This window comes from Gobius niger (genome assembly GCF_951799975.1).
Source record: "Gobius niger genome assembly, chromosome: 21".
Classification (NCBI taxonomy): domain Eukaryota; kingdom Metazoa; phylum Chordata; class Actinopteri; order Gobiiformes; family Gobiidae; genus Gobius; species Gobius niger.
This window is the reverse complement of record NC_136872.1, coordinates 16,214,307-16,232,494: the sequence shown is the minus strand read 5'-3', so window position 1 is coordinate 16,232,494 and position 18,188 is coordinate 16,214,307. Positions and strand designations below refer to the sequence as shown.

Here is an 18,188-nt window from a genome sequence, read left to right as displayed (position 1 = left end):
TTTATCGCGTAATGTGTCGACTAGTTCTCAGAATTGCAAGACGAATTTACCCACCCGTACAAATAAATTAACCTAACCTACCGCGGGGGTTACGTTCTAAAAATAACCCGCAATAAACCAAATCCGCAAAGCAGTCAACTTTATTTTTTACAACTATTGTACTGTTTTAAGGCTGTAAAACCCCTCACCACACACTTTATACACTTTTCTCACTCGTTCACCCTTGTGCCTGGTGTCACTGTCTGATTTGTTTGATCTAATAAGATTTTTAAAGTCACATTACAGACGTGGGGCTGGAAACCTTGTGAGCTGCTCTCGTCTCCGCTGTGCAGTTGTTCAAACTAAGAGACAATCGATTATTTGTTGCCTTTAAAAAAAAGTATTTATTTTATTTTTATATATTTATTAATAAAAAAAACTATGCTGAATATTTTCTGTTTTCTGAACAGTCATAAAAGTACAAATGATTTCAAGTTTGCCTCGATTGAGGAGAGGTCTCTGTTTCACACCTGCCCCCTGCTGGCCAGCCCTCACACCTGCGCAAGCAAACTGAGCAGCGCGGCCTGATGACGTCATCACACAGCGCTGTTTGTTTTTATGTCAGACAAAAACATGAGCCATGGCACGTGAAAAGCGAAAGGAAAATAATCCCAGCGCCATGAAATAATGCAAGTCTGCTTTGGAAAAATAATAATAATAATTTATACAAATTTTTTGGGGAGAAAAAAATAAAGAATTGTTGTTTTTTTCAGATTATGCTAATTTTGTAATCGTTTAGTGTAATAATTATACTCTCATTCATACACCAGTGTCTGTGTACACTGGTGTATGAATGAGAGTATGAATGGGTGAGTGGATCCTTGCTGTAAAGCGCTTTGAGTGCCTAATGTAGGTGGAAAAGCGCTATATAAGTTGAGACCATTTACCATTTACCATAAGTGAAATTGTAATAGAATTTCACAGCACACAGCCCTAGTTGACGGTCCACAGAGATGCTCTCTATAGCGAGACGAGGGCTCACTCTGCGACGAGCCAATCAGGACGCAGAACATAATGTGTGTATGGCGCCAATATGCTGTAAAAAAGCTGCAAAATTGTACTATTGTGAGAGGGACCACTGTATTTCTAAAAATCATCTTTGGTAGAATAAGTTTCATACAAGAGAGATGGATTTTGAACCCAAACCTAATGTCCCCAACCCGTCTATTGCTGTCTGTACTTTTTTACCAAGCACTGCTTATATTTTGTAATATTTATAATTGTTGCTTTGTTTTTTTATTTTTATTGTATTTTATCTGTAGCATTAAAGGAACAGGCCACCGTTTTTCCATACTGAGATATGTTCTTACCTGAGTTTAGACGAGTTGATGCGCACCTGTCTGGTCTTTGTGCCCGTGGAAGAGCGAGGTCTTCTTCATTACCCCATTTGGAGCTATAGGAATAGGACAGGTACGAATCAACTGGTCTAAGCTCAGGTAAGAACATGTCTCAGTATGTAAAAAACAGTGGCCTGTTCCTTTTAATAAGCTAAGAGTTGTACTGCAGTAACAACTCAGGGAAAAGCACCTTGACAACTATGTATGAATGAGTCAGTCCTGCAGTGACTCAGTGCCAAGAAAGCATTACATAAAACAGAAGCATTTTAAAACATGATTTGTTTATCTCGCCAAGAGTTCTTAATTTTGCACTTTATTTTCAAAATGGCTGTCAAGATTTATTCATCATCTATGTGTCTGTATCTCTGGAAAAAATACTGCCTTTTCAGAGTCAATAAAGATGTTTTTATAAAGTCACACACAGATGAGTCAAAGGGAGGAGCTTTATTGATAAGTTGCATTTGTTTTCAAAAGGAATCGAAGAAGAAATGCTACAGACTTAAGAGAACAGAAGAGATTCCAATAATTATGTCTCTCAATTATCTTTGTAAACATAAAGGAAATCTTAAAAATAGGCTAAAGAGACACTTGCATAATCATTCTAAAACTAATATTGTCAAAGCACATAAAGATTATCTGGAGTTTCATGTCACCAGGCTGCATATATAAAAGTGACCTCCCTTTGTGACCTCCCTATGGCTTTATGGTGATGGATTTCTCCCCGTAGACCTGTCTCAGAGCGGGACAGTCCAGACTCGCGATGATGCGGGTGGTCCCGGCTCTCTGAGGATAGAACTTCTCCGTCCAAACCACAGGCGTGTTTGGGGCCAGCAAACTGAAGAGAGAAGAAAAGTATTAAAGTCTAAAGTGATGTAATTAATAGCAAAAGATTATATGTGCATACAAAAGAATCCTTTTTACAGGATGATCCTGAATGCGCCTTGAATGCTCATCAAACTCACCTGTAGTATCTGAAGGACGGCAGCATGACTCCTGGTCCCTCCATCCTCACGTAGATCCCCTCCAGGTTAAAGCTGAAAGGGTTTGTGAACTGCACCGTGGCCCTCATTTCTTCATGGACTCTGGGCTCTCCAGACACCTGCACAAACGAAACAGGGGTGAGGATCTCTGTTTGAATGAGTTTCAAAGGCAAAAGCAATAGTAATTTTCTTCTGTTGCCAGCAGAGGGAGACAGACACTCTGCAAAGTGATGGAGCCAAAGAGCACATTCACATTTGTACTGATGAGTTAGGGCTGAAGATACAGGATTGTAAGTGAACAGAGGTCAGTCTTTCATCCTGACATGAAATATATCTCTGTTCTTAACCCTAAATTTACCCAGAGTATCCAACCTCTCTCAATGCCAACTTCCCCAACCATCCTGTAAAGTAAATTGCGTGCAGTACTGGGACCCAGCTCTAAATCTTAACTTTTCGTGAGATCTTCTTCAAACCCAGAACCTTCCTAGCCACATTTGCATTCCAAAACACAAAACACCACTATATACGATGCCCAAAGATACCCCAGGATACCTCGACAGTGAGTTTGGGGTTGCGCAGAGTCACCACTTTCATGGCGGTGACGATTTGTCCCGTCTCCTTCACTTTCCCCGTCACGATGAAGTTCAGGTTCGCCTGCTCCACCAGGTGCTTCATGTAGCTGCGAGCCTCAACGTCCACCAACTCCTTCACAGCTGAACACATAAAAAGCGTCTTTTAAATAGAGAATGATTAGTTACAGTCCTGTTTTTTTCCATGTAATTGCCATAATTGACTCTGTGCATAACTGAAAATCAAAACAACGCTGCCTACGAAGTGACTTCCTGTTTCAATCCATAGCACCAAAATAAAAGCACCGTCTTACTCATTAGTTCAACTTTCTTTCTGCCTAACTATTAACAGACAAAACACTTATAATGTGTGTATTTAATTATATTCTTGTAATGTTGCAAGTACCTGCTGAACTAATTAGTGAGACGAGCTGTGTGCTTTTATTTTGCAGTGCTGGATCGAAACAGGAAGTCACTTCTTGAGCGGCGTTGTTATGATTAGAAGTTATGCACAGAGTCAATTATAATGTAAGTACAGCCTATTTCCTTCCTATTACAATGTTTTATACGTTTGTTAAGTGTGACGTCACGACTTCGGCTTCCGAGCACTAGCAGACCAGCAAATATGCAAGAAAAAACATAAAAAACTCTTAAAAACAACCATCAATATTTATGAAACTCAACGGAGAGTTACTGAACCTACTTATTTCTCAGACTCATCAGCCAAAAATGCCGCACCTACTGCTAAAAAAGTAATATTTACTAAAGTCACTACTTCCAGGGTTAGCGTAGCTGCGGACATTAGCATTTTCTCCGCTAACCCGGATGTACCGATTTTGGTAAATACTACTTTTATAGCAGTAGGTACAGCATTTTTGTCTAATGGGCCTGATAAACAAGTATGATAAGTAACTCTCTGTTGAGTTTCAGAAATATTGATTGCGGTATTGAAGAGTTTTTTGTAGTTTCTCGCACATCTGCGGACCAGGAAGTAGAGCTGTCTAGATGTCACTCCACTGCAGCTGTTTCCATAGTAACAATTGAGCTTGAACTAGCTTCAGGTAAAAGAGCTTAAAAAGCGAAATAACTCCTGCTTGGGATTAAAAAAAAAAAAGAAAACAGGCCCCTGATGAACAGTTTCAGTCTGTGTGATGGTAAAAGCAGGATAATGAACTTCGAGATGTCCATTATCAGAACTAATCCCCTGCATAACTGTGCTACCTGATTGTACTCACTCTGGTTGGGCTCTAAAGTGACGAGGGGCGTCGTGAAGAGGAACTCGGAGCTGGTGACTCCGGTGTAGTAGACCACGCTGCCGCTCACATAAGCCTCCACCGTGCGGCGCTGGTCACTGCGGTTCACGTACTCCACGCTGAGCTCCAGGTCCTGTCCCACGGCCAGCTCCACAGAGGGCAGGATGAGGTCCACGTCAGCGGGAGGAGGGTCCGACTGTTCGCGCTTGCAGCCGAACTCCACCGCCTTCTCCAGGACGGTGCGCTCCTCTGTGCTGTCTGAAGGTGGAGAACACAAATGTAAAAGGGATTTGTGCAGCAGCTTTGTAAAGCATTAAATAGTCTCATATTTTTCCCCTTTGAAGGAACAAGAACCTGTTTCAACATTGTTCTCTCCGAGTTCTTTTTCATCATCAGGCTTTTAAAATTTTTCCTAAACGAGAAGGTCAAACGGGATGGCAGAAAAGTGGGGCGTTAATAGAAGAATGTGGTATCTACTTCTGCTCTACCTCTCACTATCTCTTACTTTTCTGTTGTTCTTTTGTGGCGTTTTTGTTGCATTTCCATCCTCGTTTTCGTCTAATTTTTGTCGCTATTTTGACACTTTTCTCAAGAAGCTTTTAGATTTGGGTAAAGCCAAACTGGAGAAAATGTGCTCAGTTCAGGTGGAGCTTAAGAGGTTAAAGGGACACCAAAACAGTGTGTGCTCCAAAGCAGTAACTTAAAGAGACAAGATGCAAGTTGGTAATTTTTATACTCGCTACTGCCACCTCAGGTCATACGTGTAACTGCAGCTTCTATATTAAGCTCGTGCATGACGGCACTTTTGAGTGACAGTGCAGGATTTTAGAGGCAGTTGTGGTGAACAGGTACACATTAGGACATTGCTGGAACATGTAGGGGGAGGAAATAAATAGTTTTAACATTTTTAAACTCCCTATAGTCCCTTTAAAGGACTATTGGCATTTATCTTCCTATTAGCAAGACATTATTGCATTCATAATAACCCTTTAATGTAACCCCCACAACCATAAAAAAAAAAAAAAGGATTTTCTAACCATTTGGGAGACAACAAAAATGTTGCTGTTTTTTTAAACCGGTTCAAACCTGATCTAAACCAGTGTATACCAGTCTATACCTGGTCTAAAGGAGGATAAACCAGTTCAAACTTGATCTAAACCCAGTCTTAACCAGTCCAAACCAGCATAAACCAGTCCAAACTAGTCCAACCCTTATCTAAACTGGATATTTTGAGTATTACATACTTGGTAGAAAATGGTAGGGATGGGCAGAATTAGAAACAGCACATGATTCAATAAACGGTTGAGCAAACTATTAAAGTGATAAACCTTTACAATTTAATGTCTGTTCAATAATTTGACTGTTTGACTGTATATTTTCTCTTATATAATCATGATTTATGAGCCTATAACAAAAAAAAAATACTTTATTTATCATGCTTAAGAACTGATACATTGAAAGGCAATGGCAACAAACCATGAGCCTGGATCTATTTTGTGGTTAATGGCAGTCGGTGTGTATTTAATTCATTTGGCAGAAATATTTTGGAGCTCACTCACAGTGGCATAAACATGTCGAATTTGAGGGGGGAAAAGAGAGGCAATAATTATACAACTTGTGATCCATTTAGTTTTTCAGCACCGATGTTGGCAGCGATCACAACCAATGGATGGAACCAGAGCCGTGTTTTGGTGGAAAATTGGTCAGAATGAATCACCAGAAAACGTCAGAAATGCAGCAGGACATTAGAGGGTTGTTCGCGCCAAGACGACAAACCAAATCCTGCCACTAAACCGGTCATAGTAAATATTGTGCCTCTAAAATCAGTGTCTCCTAGTTTCATAATATTTTTCTGGTGAACTTTTGTTTTACATGAGTATTTATGAGGCAGTCTTGGATATGGAGCTGAAGGATTTTAGTTTTGCACTTTCAAGATCCTGTCCACTTATTGTAGATATTCTAATTGTGATTAAATAGAACTTAAACATCTTAATCTCCGCCTGAACCGAGCACATTTTCTCCAGTTTCTTCTTGCTTCTTGAACAAAGCGGCAGAAAAGTGGCAACAATGAGGATGAAAATACAACAGAAAAGTTACAAAAAACAGCAACAAAAGAGCGACAACAACACAATTAAAAAGTGATGAAAAAAAAAACTGAAAAAAGAGCAACAAAATGTGACCAAGAAGCAAAAACGTGCCGGAAAAACAACAATATCACAATAAAGAAGCGACAAAAACACGACTAAAGAAATGATAAAAAAAATAGACAAAAAACTTCAAAAACAAGACAAAAAAACTTTTAAAAAAATACAAAAAAAACTTCAAAAACAAGACAAAAAAACTTCAAAAACAAGACAAAAAAACTTCAAAAACAAGATTAAAAAAATACAAAAAATAGACAAAAAAACTATGAAAATAAGACAAAAAAACTTCAAAAACAAGATTAAAAGACTACAAAAAATAGACAAAAAAACTATGAAAACAAGACAAAAAAACATCAAAAACAAGATAAAAAAATACAAAAAACAAGATTAAAAAAACTACGAAAACAAGATTGAAAAACTACGAAAAACGGACAAAAAACCTATAAAAAACAAGATATAAAAACCTACGAAAAAACCACTACAAAAATGTGACATAAAGGTCTGTTTTGTCAGTCTTAGCTTTCAAATAAGTCATTGCCCTGGCCTATAGGCTGTGACCTCCAGTTGAAAAGCTTTTTTGGATAAAACTGAACTGGAGAAAATGTGCTTGGTGGAGATTAAGAGGTTAATCTGTCTCTAAATGGTCGATTCTTCACCTTCAGGGAACTTGTACTGGTCGGTGATGTCTTTGCGGGTCAGCTCTCCGGGTGTTTTGGTGTAAATCGCCCGTCCCACGTGAGAATGGTTCACTTTGACCGGCTCCATGGTCCCATCCTTCCCACGCATGTAGAAAACCACATCGCTGTTCACCTACAGGAGAGATTGTTTATAAAAGTCATATTTCTGTATAATACAATGATTGTATGTTGACCAAGTGACCTCAGCAAAGACGAAGGGAGCGTCGTAGGGGTAGCACATCTGCCCGTGTTTGATGGCGTTGACGGAGGCGGGCCCACACCGGTACATGCCTTTTCACAACAATAAAACAAATTCATGATCTTCGGAGACATTGATAACAAAAAGACATCTTAGTTATCGCCAGGCTGAAGCTTGTGTTAGTTCTTGAGGCAATTATCCAATCAGAAGTAAGTAATTTTTTCCAGTTTGGCTTTACCCAAATCTAAAAGCTTGTTGAACAAAGCAGCGAACAAAAAAAGTATCAAAATGAACCGATGAAAAAAGTGAAAAAAGTGACAAAAACTCAACAAAAAAGTGACAAAAACTCAACAAAAAAGTGACGAAAACTCAACAAAAAAGTGACGAAAACTCAACAAAAAAATGACGAAAAAGTGACAAAAACTCGACAAAAAAGTAAAAACTCGACAAAAAAAGTAACAAAAACTCAAAAGTGACAAAAAAATGACAAAAACTCGACAAAAAAGTTATAAAAACTTGACCAAAAAGTAACAAAAACTCGACAAAAAAATAACACAAACTCGACAAAAAAATAACAAAAACTCGACAAAAAAAGGAACAAACACTCGACAAAAAAATAACAAAAACTCGACAAAAAAATAACAAAAACTTGACAAAAAAAGTAACAAACACTCGACAAAAAAGTAACAAAAACTCAACAAAAAAGTGACAAAAACAGGACGAAAAAGTGACAAAAACTCGACAAAAAAAGCAACAAAAACTCAACTAAAAAGTGACGAAAAAGTGACAAACACTGCAGTATAAATGTGACAACCAAAGCGACTTAAGTGTGACAAAAAAGTGGAAAAAATTAGATGGAAAAAGTGAGTAAAAAGATCATTCATAGTTTTGTAGGTCTTAACTTTCAAATGAGGCGTGACACTTGCCTATAGGCTATAAGCTCCAATCAGATTTGGGTAAAGCTGAACTGGGCTCGGTTACAGTGGGGGTGAAGAGGTTAAATTACAATGTTTTGCTAAAGGTCAGTGCTGGAAGGGAAGGTTTCCAATGTAATTATGAATTGTTGCAGGTTTTTTATTCACCGTCACTTGTCTCCTGTGGCGTAGCATCAACGACCTGCCATCCTCCGAAACCAGCCGGGAGGTCCTTCCTGGCCATGTAGCACTCGTTCCAGCAGTGGTAGTTCCTGTGTGTCAAAAATGAGACAAACTAAGCTTAACTTTCTGGGATTTCAAAGAAGGAATAATGTATTTGATGAAAGAGAGAGAGTTTAAATTGAAGCCATTGTTACCAGATGGAGTCCTTTGTGCGTCCACGGTCGATCCTGCCGGTTTCGTCCAAAATGATGTCAGTTTTCAGATTTCCGTTGTTGTCGTGGGCGGAGAAGAAGTTGGTGACCACTCGAGACGGGATCCCGAGACAACGCAGGACTGGGATTTAAGGGACAATCCATATTACAATCTTTCAGTCACCTGTTTTAAGGGCTTTGGATTTGGACCTCACAGGTGTTGAAGACGGCGGCGTAGACCCAGCACTGGGCGTAGCAGACCGGGCTCCTGGTGTTGCTGTAGGAGAGCAGGATGTCAGTGCTGCCGGTCCAAGAGGTCGGGGCCACTCCGTACGTGTAGTCCCCGCTCCAGTTCCCCACCAGCACCCCTTCGTCGTCACGGGAGTTCAACTACGCACAGAAGTTGATTAACCTTATGACTAGGGCTGGGTCCTGTTTTTTTTTTTCATACCGATACCTGAATGATACTTTTCCGACACCTGTACTAAATTATTATAGAACCAAAAAACCAAGAAACTTCTTGTAACTACAAAAGGACAGTAAAAACACTTTCCAAGTTTTCCCCACTTTTGACCAATTTTAAAAAAAGGTTTTATTCCCAATTATCAGAAAACAATAAACTTTTTCCCCAGTTTTTTTTCCAAATGTTGCCCCAAATTTCCCCCAATTTTTTCCCCTTGTTTCACTTTTTTTTCTTTTAAATACTGATGTAAAGTTGACTACATTAATATCAGATTTAGTCATCTGAAGTTGCATGAACGTTTTGTTGACTACAAAAAAACACACAAAAAGTGACAAAAATGCAACAAAAAAAAGACAAAAACCACGAAAAAAGTAAAAAAAAAGAACGTTTTTTTTTTTTTTTTTTTACCAAAACACAATTACAAGTTCCTATCAGTTTTGTAGGTCTTAGCTTTCAAACGAGGCGTTAAACTGGCCTTTAGGCATCGAGAAGCTTTTAGAAGAAGAAGAAGAAGAAGAAGAAGAAGAAGAAGAAGAAGAAGAAGTAGAAGAAGAAGAACTTTATTTATATAGCGCCTTTCACAGACATGGTCACAAAGCGCTTTACATGAGACAGTTGTACATTCACTCCACACTCAGTGGTGGTAAACTACGTTTGTAGCTTCAGTTTCCCCTGGGGGAGACTGACAGAAGCGCTTTCGCGACTACACACGTCTGCGCCAACGGACTCTCTGACCACCACTATTAACTCACACACCTCATTCATCCTGGCCTGTGGTGCATGTTTTTAGTGGTAGGGGAAACCGGAGTACCCGGAGGAAACCTACGCAGACACGGGGAGAACATGCAAACTCCACACAGAATGGCCCTGTGCAGGTGGGAATCGAATTGCAATTTGGTAATTTTATACTCACTACTGCCACCTCTGGCCTTACACGTAACTGCAGTTTCTATATTAAGCTCGTGCATGACGGCATTTAGGACCCGAAGCAACAGCTTTTTAATTACAGCGCAGGATTTTAGAGCTCATTCTACATCTTAGGACATTGGGTTAATGAAAAATACATAATTTTAACATTTTTAAACATAGTCCCTTTAAGGTAAGAGGTTAAGACTGCATAGAGCAGTATAGACTGATCATAGCAGGAATCGAACCACCAATTATTGGGTTAGAAAGCGAAAGGCGACACCACTGATCCACTATTGTCCCTTAGAATGTGAGAAACAGGAGGTGTCGATGTGAGAAATGCAGCCTGTAAACTCCAGAATAAACAACTCAAATTGCAACCTGTCATTGCAACTCAATACAAAACCGAGGTACAAAAGTATACGATACAGGAATCTATGTAGAAGAGAAGTCTATATTGCAATTTAACACTTTGTGCAAGCCTGAATGACTGTCTACAATAAATTACACAGCAGTTAACAACAGTCTCTGCACCTATAGCTGTCTTGGCCTTGATAATAATAAGGATAAGTAAGAATGGTAAATGGTATCTGCACTGTCTGCTACTAAAAGCCAATTATAGAAGCCTCTCTGACAGTCAGTTTCATTATAAAGGAGAGATCCCCTATGCACTGACCATAGCAGAGGCCTGGCGCACCACTTTGACCGCGTCTCCTCGGCTGGTGATGGGCATCTGAGAGCGGTCCAGGATGTACAGGCAGGCGTCCAGGATCCCGACGTTGAACTGGAGGCCACACAATGACACAGTTAAACAGATACATGGGTAAAGTGCAGGAGAAGGGTGTGTTTGGTCAGTACTTGTCCGTAGTTCCAGGTCCTCTCCGCGATGTCGTCATAGGAACCGTGGTAAATGATGCCCATCTCGTTCATCACGCACTCCTGTCGCTCAGACTCGTCGTTCAGAAACACCTCATCGTCTGAAGACAAAATGTTATGATCCCCGAAGTGTAAAAAGACAGGGCGAAGTTTATCTAAATGCAAATATGGAGCTCTGCAGGCTAAACAAAATGCTCAATGCTTGAAAAAATTGGGAGGCTGGAGTGCTGCTTGGATGTAAAAAAGTTGTATAAGTTTAGTCTTTTGGGTGCTCTTCAGTGCAGGGATCCGCTTCAGCAAAAAATCAAACAAACTGAGGCACTCCAAAAGTAGAGATATTAGAAAGCCTTTATTTAGACATGGCTAGATAAGATAAAATTGCCAACGCGTTTCTAGCAGAACACAAACAAGCAATAAGAATTAGCAACTCCGTGTATCCTATGGCCATGCATTATAAAGATGTTCACCATGGGAATTGCAAAAACCTTAAAATGTGTGGCTTAGAACAAATACAAGAGACTATCAGAGTAATTAGATTTGTCAGTATTTTTGTAAAATGTATCCATCCATCCATCCATTTTCTTCCGCTTTATCCGGGGCCGGGTCGCGGGGGCAGCAGTCTCAGCAGAGATGCCCAAACTTCCCGATCCACACACACCTCCTCCAGCTGTTCTGGGGGGACCCTGAAGCGACACCAGGCCAGCTCGGAGACATAGTCCCACCACCGTGTCCTGGGTCTTCCACGAGGCCTTGTCCCACTAGGACATGCCTGGAACACCTCCCGCGGGAGGCGACCAGGAGGCATCCGGAACAGATGCCCGAGCCACCTCAGCTGCTCCTTTCGACGTGAAGGAGCAGCGACTCTACTCCGAGCTCCTCCCGGGTAACTGAGCTCCTCACCCAATCTCGGAGGGTGCGCCCAGCCACCCTGCGAAGGAAACTCATTTCGGCCGCTTGTATTCGCGATCTTGTCCTTTCGGTCATGACCCAAATCTCATGACCATAGGTGAGGGTGTAAAATGTATGGATTTAATAATTATTTGCATTTCTCTTTATGGTTTTGAAAAGAATAGTGTATTGTACATATTTTAATGTGTTGTATTCTACAAACCAGGTGACAAGGAACACACCCACCTTGGACCAACCCACTTGGGACATGTGACCAATGCTGTGAGCTTATAGCTGTACAGAGGCAGCCATCTCGAGCTCGCCCTGAGGAGGGACTAGAGCCGAAACGCGTTGGCAATTTTATCTTATCTAGCCATGTTTAAATAAAGGCTTTTTAATGTCTCTACTTTTGGAGTGCCTCAAACTGCTCAATACTGTTTGTTTACTCTGTTTCAAGCACTAGCGAACTCTACTACGGGTACAGAGAGTTGCAGTGATTGATTGAACAGTGACTCGACTCAAAAAGCAACAAAATAAGTTACAAAAGCACCAACCTGCCGCCCACGGGTTGAACAGGATGTACAGGTCGCGGCTCTTCTCTCGCTTGGTCCTGCGGATGCCGTAGGGCGTTACTATGGCGACGTACATGTGGTATTTGCCCACGATGCAGCCGGGGTCCGGGGTGACGGCCATGGTCACGGTGTTTTCAGAGGTCTCAGTGATGCGACCTGGCCAAGCCGTCTGCCGCTCTTTGACGGGGAACACCGGCATGTACGTGCCTTTGCTGTACTGAGGGCTGGAGCCTGCAGGAAGTCGATCAGTGGGTCAATGCTGAAACTACGCTACCCACAATTCCTTTCAACACTCACTCACAGATACTACAACTTACACAGTTACTTCCTAAATATTAAAGGAGACAAATGATGCTTAATTAAACAGTTTATTGACCTTTATTTAACCAGGATAGTCCCACTGAGATTAAAACTCTTTTTCAGGGGAGTCCTGGCCCCAGAGGGGAATCTATTGTACATGTTTTTAGTGGTAGGGGAAACCGGAGTACCCGGAGGAAACCTACACAGACACGGGGAGAACATGCAAACTCCACACAGAAAGGCCCGGTCCAGGTGGGAATCGAATCCAGGACCTTCTAGCTGTGAGGCGTGAGCGCTAACCACTGCGTCACCGTGCCGCCGCATTTCTTCTTCTACTGTATCAGCGTTTCACTCTGTACTTCCTAAAACCCCAAACTGTTCTGTTCTGCTCATAGTGTGTTCATAAGGCCTTGCTGAAATTGTAAATCAAGCTGTAAATCAAAACTTAAAGGGACTAGATCCAAGTTGGTAATTTTATGCTCACTACTGCCACCTCAGGTCGTATGCGTAACTGCAGCTGTTATACTAAGCTCTTACACCATAGGACATTCAACATTTTAAAATTATATAGTCCCTTTAAATTTAGTTTTATCACAAGTCATTCCTACAGCTGCCAGCAGGAGGAGCCCCAGTCAAGTCTAGCTCTAGCGCCTGTATTTTATTGTTACGATTTAAATATTACACTGTATATTGGGTCAAACGCCTAGAACAAACTTCCTTATCATAAACTACTTAACCATGTTTACTCTTACCAATAACGAACTCCACAGCGAACTTGTCCTCGTCTGGTTTATACGGCCGGTTGAACTTGATGTTGACCTCGAACTCCTGGCCGCGCCTCACGACCAGAGAGTCCAGGTTGTACATGTCGGTGTTGTGGCTGGTCCGGTTTGTGCCTTCACGATGATGCTTCATGTCCACGTCCCAGACGTCCAAGAACTCTGAGGCAAAAAGCGTTTGACATGAGGGGCCACGATAAAGATTTAACCTTTTCATCTTTCTTCTTCTATGCTTTCCTCACCAGTCAAAGGCGGGTACCCTCTGGGCCCGGGTGCCACGAAGTACTCGTACTCCGGGATGTCCGAAGAGTCCATGTTGGAGTTGGCGGTCGGGGCAGCGGCGCGGCCTCTGCTGGTGGTTTTGGGCCGTGGTCCGGAGGGAGGAGGGGGAGGGGCGGAGGAGCGGGTGGAGGTGGGTTGGTCAGACATAATGAGCGTAGATCAGAGTCACTGGAAAAGAAGGAAGGGGTAAGTCAGAATTGTTCCATTGGTCCTAAATTGATGACAACAAACAGTCATTAACACCTTAACCCCCGCCTTAACCGAGCGCATTTTCTCCAGCTTTACCCAAATCTAACAGGTTACAGCCTGTGGGCCAGAGTAACGCCTCGTTTGAACGGAGGAACCCTGCATAGTGGAAGTGGACACTGAGGACTGGACGGTCTGCGATCTTGGCCCGTCTGCTCAGGGACTCCCATAGGCCCTGGGTCTCTATAGCTCGTCCGTCCATGGGAGTGGATCTCCCCTTCTGTGGTTCTCCCGAGGTTTCACCGCTTTCCCCGTGGGTTTTTTAGTTTTTTCTCGCGTGCTGGAGAGTCTAAGGACGGGGGACACCCACGTCGCTCGACGCCACCTGTTGCCAACGCTTATTTGGATACTTCATTCACCTGAACTTTACACTGTCATATTTATTGCTCTGTTTTATTGCCTTAATGTTTGGTGCAGCCCTGTGAGGCAACCCCTGTTGTGATATTGGGCTATACAAAACCATTGATTTATTGATTGATTGATTGATTGATTGATTGATTGATTGATTGAAAGCTACGACCTACAAAACTGATACTAACTTTTTTGTTGTGTTGTCACATTTATGTCACGTTTTTGAAGCGTCTTTGTTGTGTTTTCGTCTCTTTTTTTTGTCGTCTTTCTGTCATTTTTTGTTGCTTTCTTCATCGCTTTTTTCCTGCTTTTTTGATGGGTTTTCGTCTCATTTGTGTCACTTTTTAATTGTGTTATTGCTGCTTTTCTGGCACGGTTTTGTTGCTTCTTTGCCACCTTTTTGTCAATTTTTCCTCACTTTTCCATGTGTTTTTCGTGGCTCTCTTTTTTGCTATATTTTCACCCTTGTTTTTGTCGCTCTTTTGACACTTTGTTCAAGAAGCTTTTAGTTCTGTTTATGTAGCTGACAGTTTTATCTAGCTGATAGTATTCAAACTATGTATGACTTCTTTTTAATCATAACCATCTGTATTTCATGTACAAAAAAACCTTCTTCCAGTAAACAATAACCGCAGGCCGTCAAAATAATTCAAAACATGCCTTGATCGAGATGACGAAAGTTTGAAACAATGTTAAGCGTCATGACTGGTCGCCATGTGCGTCGAAGGCTTGTTGTTATTAACTTTGAACTTCACTTCTCTGTTTAATGATTTCAGTTCAGCTAACAGGGGTGCAGCAAGAAAATAAAACCAAGGGGGCCCCAAGCTTTCTATTAGTTCTTTACATCTATTTAGGCAATGCACTACCCACACTTTGACACCTCTCATAGTGAATGCATTATGAGTTAGTTACTTACATAATAAACTATAGGTCATGGCATATAGGAAAAGAGTGAGTAATGGCTGGGAGCAGTTTCCTCATGTGCAGAATAAACATGCATTGTTGACTTATATGTAAATGTCATCTAAACATTATTGCCTCCACAGTTTGACATGTATCAAAGGTGACAGCTTGGCATTAACCAGAATACAGAGGCTTAATTATAGATGATGTAAATAATGTGTTAATATTCATCCATTCTGACAGTCATTAACTTGTAAGCACTTTATACCAATGAGGACACAAAAAAAAAATGGTTTCTTGATTTCAGTCCAGCTCAAGCAAGACGTAAATTACACTTACAGGCAAAACAAACAGCAAACAGACAGTGTATTTTCAGATTTATAAAAGTAATGATGCACCAAACGTAACATACACATTGTGACGACGACCATCGCATCGGCTTCTGTGGTTGACCGAAAGCAAATTACCATATTCTGGATGGAAACGTGCTGCGGTTTGGACAAACTCGGCTCTAAACTTGGACACATGGTTTGCATGTAAACAAAGCCCCCAGTGTCCTGCTCCCAGTGAGTCATAAAATCCACCAAAACTAAAATTACAGTTTAGAGTGCGACCACAGGGGGCGACGCGCTCGAGTGACTGTCACAGGATTATGTAATTACGTGTGTGAGTATTTTGAGTGCAGATAAACAGTGCTACATGTACAAGAGCTCCTTCACACACTAATTTATTTTAGTCCAGTGTTTTAGTAGGAGCTTGTTTGTGCCTTATTAAAATAATTTAACCATCGTTTTTTGTCCAGTTTTAGTCACGGTCTATGGTGCAAATGGTTTATATATAAACACAGAACTTGGTCAAAATTCCTTCACTGCACACATTAATTAAAGGGGCTGGATGCAAGTTGGCCATTTTATACTCACTACTGCCACCTCTGGTCATATGTGTAACTGCACCTTCTATATTAAGCTCGTGCATGACTGCAATTCGGACCCGAAGTGACACCTTTTTGAGTGACAGTGCAGGATTTTAGAAGCAGTTGTGGTGAACAGGTCCGGGCTCAAATAGGGGGAGGAAAATACTTAATTTTAACCTTTTTAAACTCTGTATAGTCCCTTTAAGCGAGCACATTTTCTCAAGTTTTACCCAAATATAAACACTTCTGGCCAGGAGCTTGCTGGCTCATTTGAAAGCTAAGACCTACAAAACTGATCTTTTTTCTTGCGTTGTTGCCGTCACTTTATTCAAGTTCTTTTTCATCTAATTTTTGCCACTTTTCTGTTGCCTTTTTGCCATTTTTGTTGAGTTTTTTTTCCACATTTCTGTTGAGTTTTTGTTACTTTTCTGTTGCTCTTTCATCACTTTATTGTCACCTTTTTGTGCCTTTTTGTTAGGGTGAGGGTTAAAGTTCTTTAGTCACTTTCTTCTTGATTTTTGTGGCTTTTTTTCCCGCTTTTTAACTTGGGTAAAGCCAAACTGAAGAAAATGTGCTCTGTTCAGGGTCGGAGGTTAAACTAAGTATTTTCTCCCAAATCTCCTCAAACCTCAAATAGTAGTTGTGTTTTACTGTCATTCAGCGCAGTTGTGTGTTATGAGGGTTTGGCTCTGCGACACCTGCTCATAATGCTACATAACGTGGGCGCCACTGCTGACTGCAGGTCTGGCGCATCAGTCACACAGAGAAAGACAGCACTGTTTCACACCCAGCACTGTGGTCTATGGAGGCAGCGGGGCATAGACAAACAGTGTGGCCTCATCCACTTCCTTCGTATTAACGTCTGACTTATCCGGGCTTGGGATCCATAGAAAGACATTTACAGATGGATCGATTTACAACGCAGTGATTTTGAAAAAGAATAATCATAAGTAGCTCCTCAAAACAAAAACTGACTAATTTAATGTTACGCACACCCAAGGCTGTTTCTACGGGAATCAGATTTGCCCCTCTAGGCACCACCTCACTCAGATGGGCTGAAGCAGTCTGGGCAATCTCTATTTAAAACATTATGATTGATAATAAATCACCAAAGCTTGACAAATATGGAAGAAAATGGCCATTAACTAACCTCATGTCACCCGAGAATAATAAAGCCCCCCCACCAGGCCACCCCAGTGAAACACCCCTGCTCACACTCACATTACACATTGCCAAAATGCTGAGGCACATTCTGGGCACACGATACAAAAAGCACAATTATGATTTATCTATAAATTATTACAAAGTAAAGTATATATAGTATATTTAATATCAGAAGCAGTGTTGGGTGTAGCATATTACAAAAGAAACGAGATACAAAAATATTTCCTTTTTTCAGTAACTGAGGAATATAACATATTACTTACACAAAATACAGGAATACATTAGTCACTACAATTCAAGGAACTCGTGTTACAAGTGAATTTAAATGTATGAATGAAAAGATGCCAAACACCCATACAAATAAAATGCAACACCAAATGTTAATGTTAATGTTGTCAAAACAAAACACGAGAGAATGGGGGTAAAGTAAAGGAAAAGGAAATCATTACTGCACTTTTGCTCGGTGGCATTATTACTATTTTCTTAACTGTAACTACTAATATAGAATATATTACAATTTTAACATAGCTTGCCCAATACTGATCACAAGGCATGCTTTGAACCATAAAACTTCACTAATACTTCTTCTAAATCTAACATTAAATGTGCTCCTTGCAGCCATGTGTTTCCTTTGTGTAGCTTTATTGCACAGTGAAAGCAAACATAACAGCTTGACAATTCAAATTTCTGCTTAATCATTTGCATGTGGTTTGCAGATGTAGTGCAGTGCAACTTCCTGACTAATAATGTACACGTGTTAGTAGTTGCAGTAGAAGTATCACAAGTACCTGTAGTGAGCTGTGGAGAAGCTGCTGTCCTCAGTGCCTGTCTGGTCTGTCTGGATTTGGGACGCTGTAGTGCTCCTTTTAAACCCAGCAGGAGGCGTCGGGGGGTATGAGGTGTGTACTTCTGTGTGTGTACTTGTGTGTGTGTACTTGTGTAGTTCACAGCGCTCTTTTGCGTGCGCGAGTGCGGTCGGTCCGAGTTGGGAGCGGGATGTGGAATCTGCCGTCCCTTCTACAAACCACAGGAGACGGCGCAAAGACGAGGTGATGATCG

General features: G+C 41.1%; 1 protein-coding gene across 1 annotated transcript; it reads right to left on the bottom strand.

Moving 5' to 3' along the window:
• Nucleotides 1–2,018: 2,018 nt before the first annotated feature.
• Nucleotides 2,019–18,024, bottom strand: f13a1b (coagulation factor XIII, A1 polypeptide b). Its single transcript, XM_079580369.1, has 15 exons — nt 17,918–18,024; nt 13,513–13,720; nt 13,244–13,432; nt 12,174–12,422; nt 10,714–10,832; nt 10,532–10,639; nt 8,702–8,876; nt 8,490–8,628; nt 8,281–8,384; nt 7,202–7,290; nt 6,979–7,132; nt 4,161–4,436; nt 2,909–3,069; nt 2,339–2,475; nt 2,019–2,211 (listed from the first exon to the last, which is right to left on the bottom strand). Exons 2-15 carry the CDS (start codon nt 13,697–13,699, stop codon nt 2,070–2,072), a joined length of 2,229 nt encoding a protein of 742 aa, XP_079436495.1. The 5' UTR covers nt 13,700–13,720; nt 17,918–18,024; the 3' UTR covers nt 2,019–2,069.
• Nucleotides 18,025–18,188: the final 164 nt, after the last annotated feature.

Excerpts from the sequence above, each read along its gene's own strand:
- f13a1b (XM_079580369.1), bottom strand. The coding sequence starts at position 13,699 with ATGTCTGACCAACCCACCTCCACCCGCTCCTCCGCCCCTCCCCCTCCT. Across the intron at positions 12,423-13,243 it reads CGCTGTGGAGTTCGTTATTG|GCTCCAGCCCTCAGTACAGC; the intron begins GTAAGAGTAAAC and ends GACTTCCTGCAG. Across the intron at positions 7,133-7,201 it reads CTCCCTTCGTCTTTGCTGAG|GTGAACAGCGATGTGGTTTT; the intron begins GTCACTTGGTCA and ends TCTCTCCTGTAG.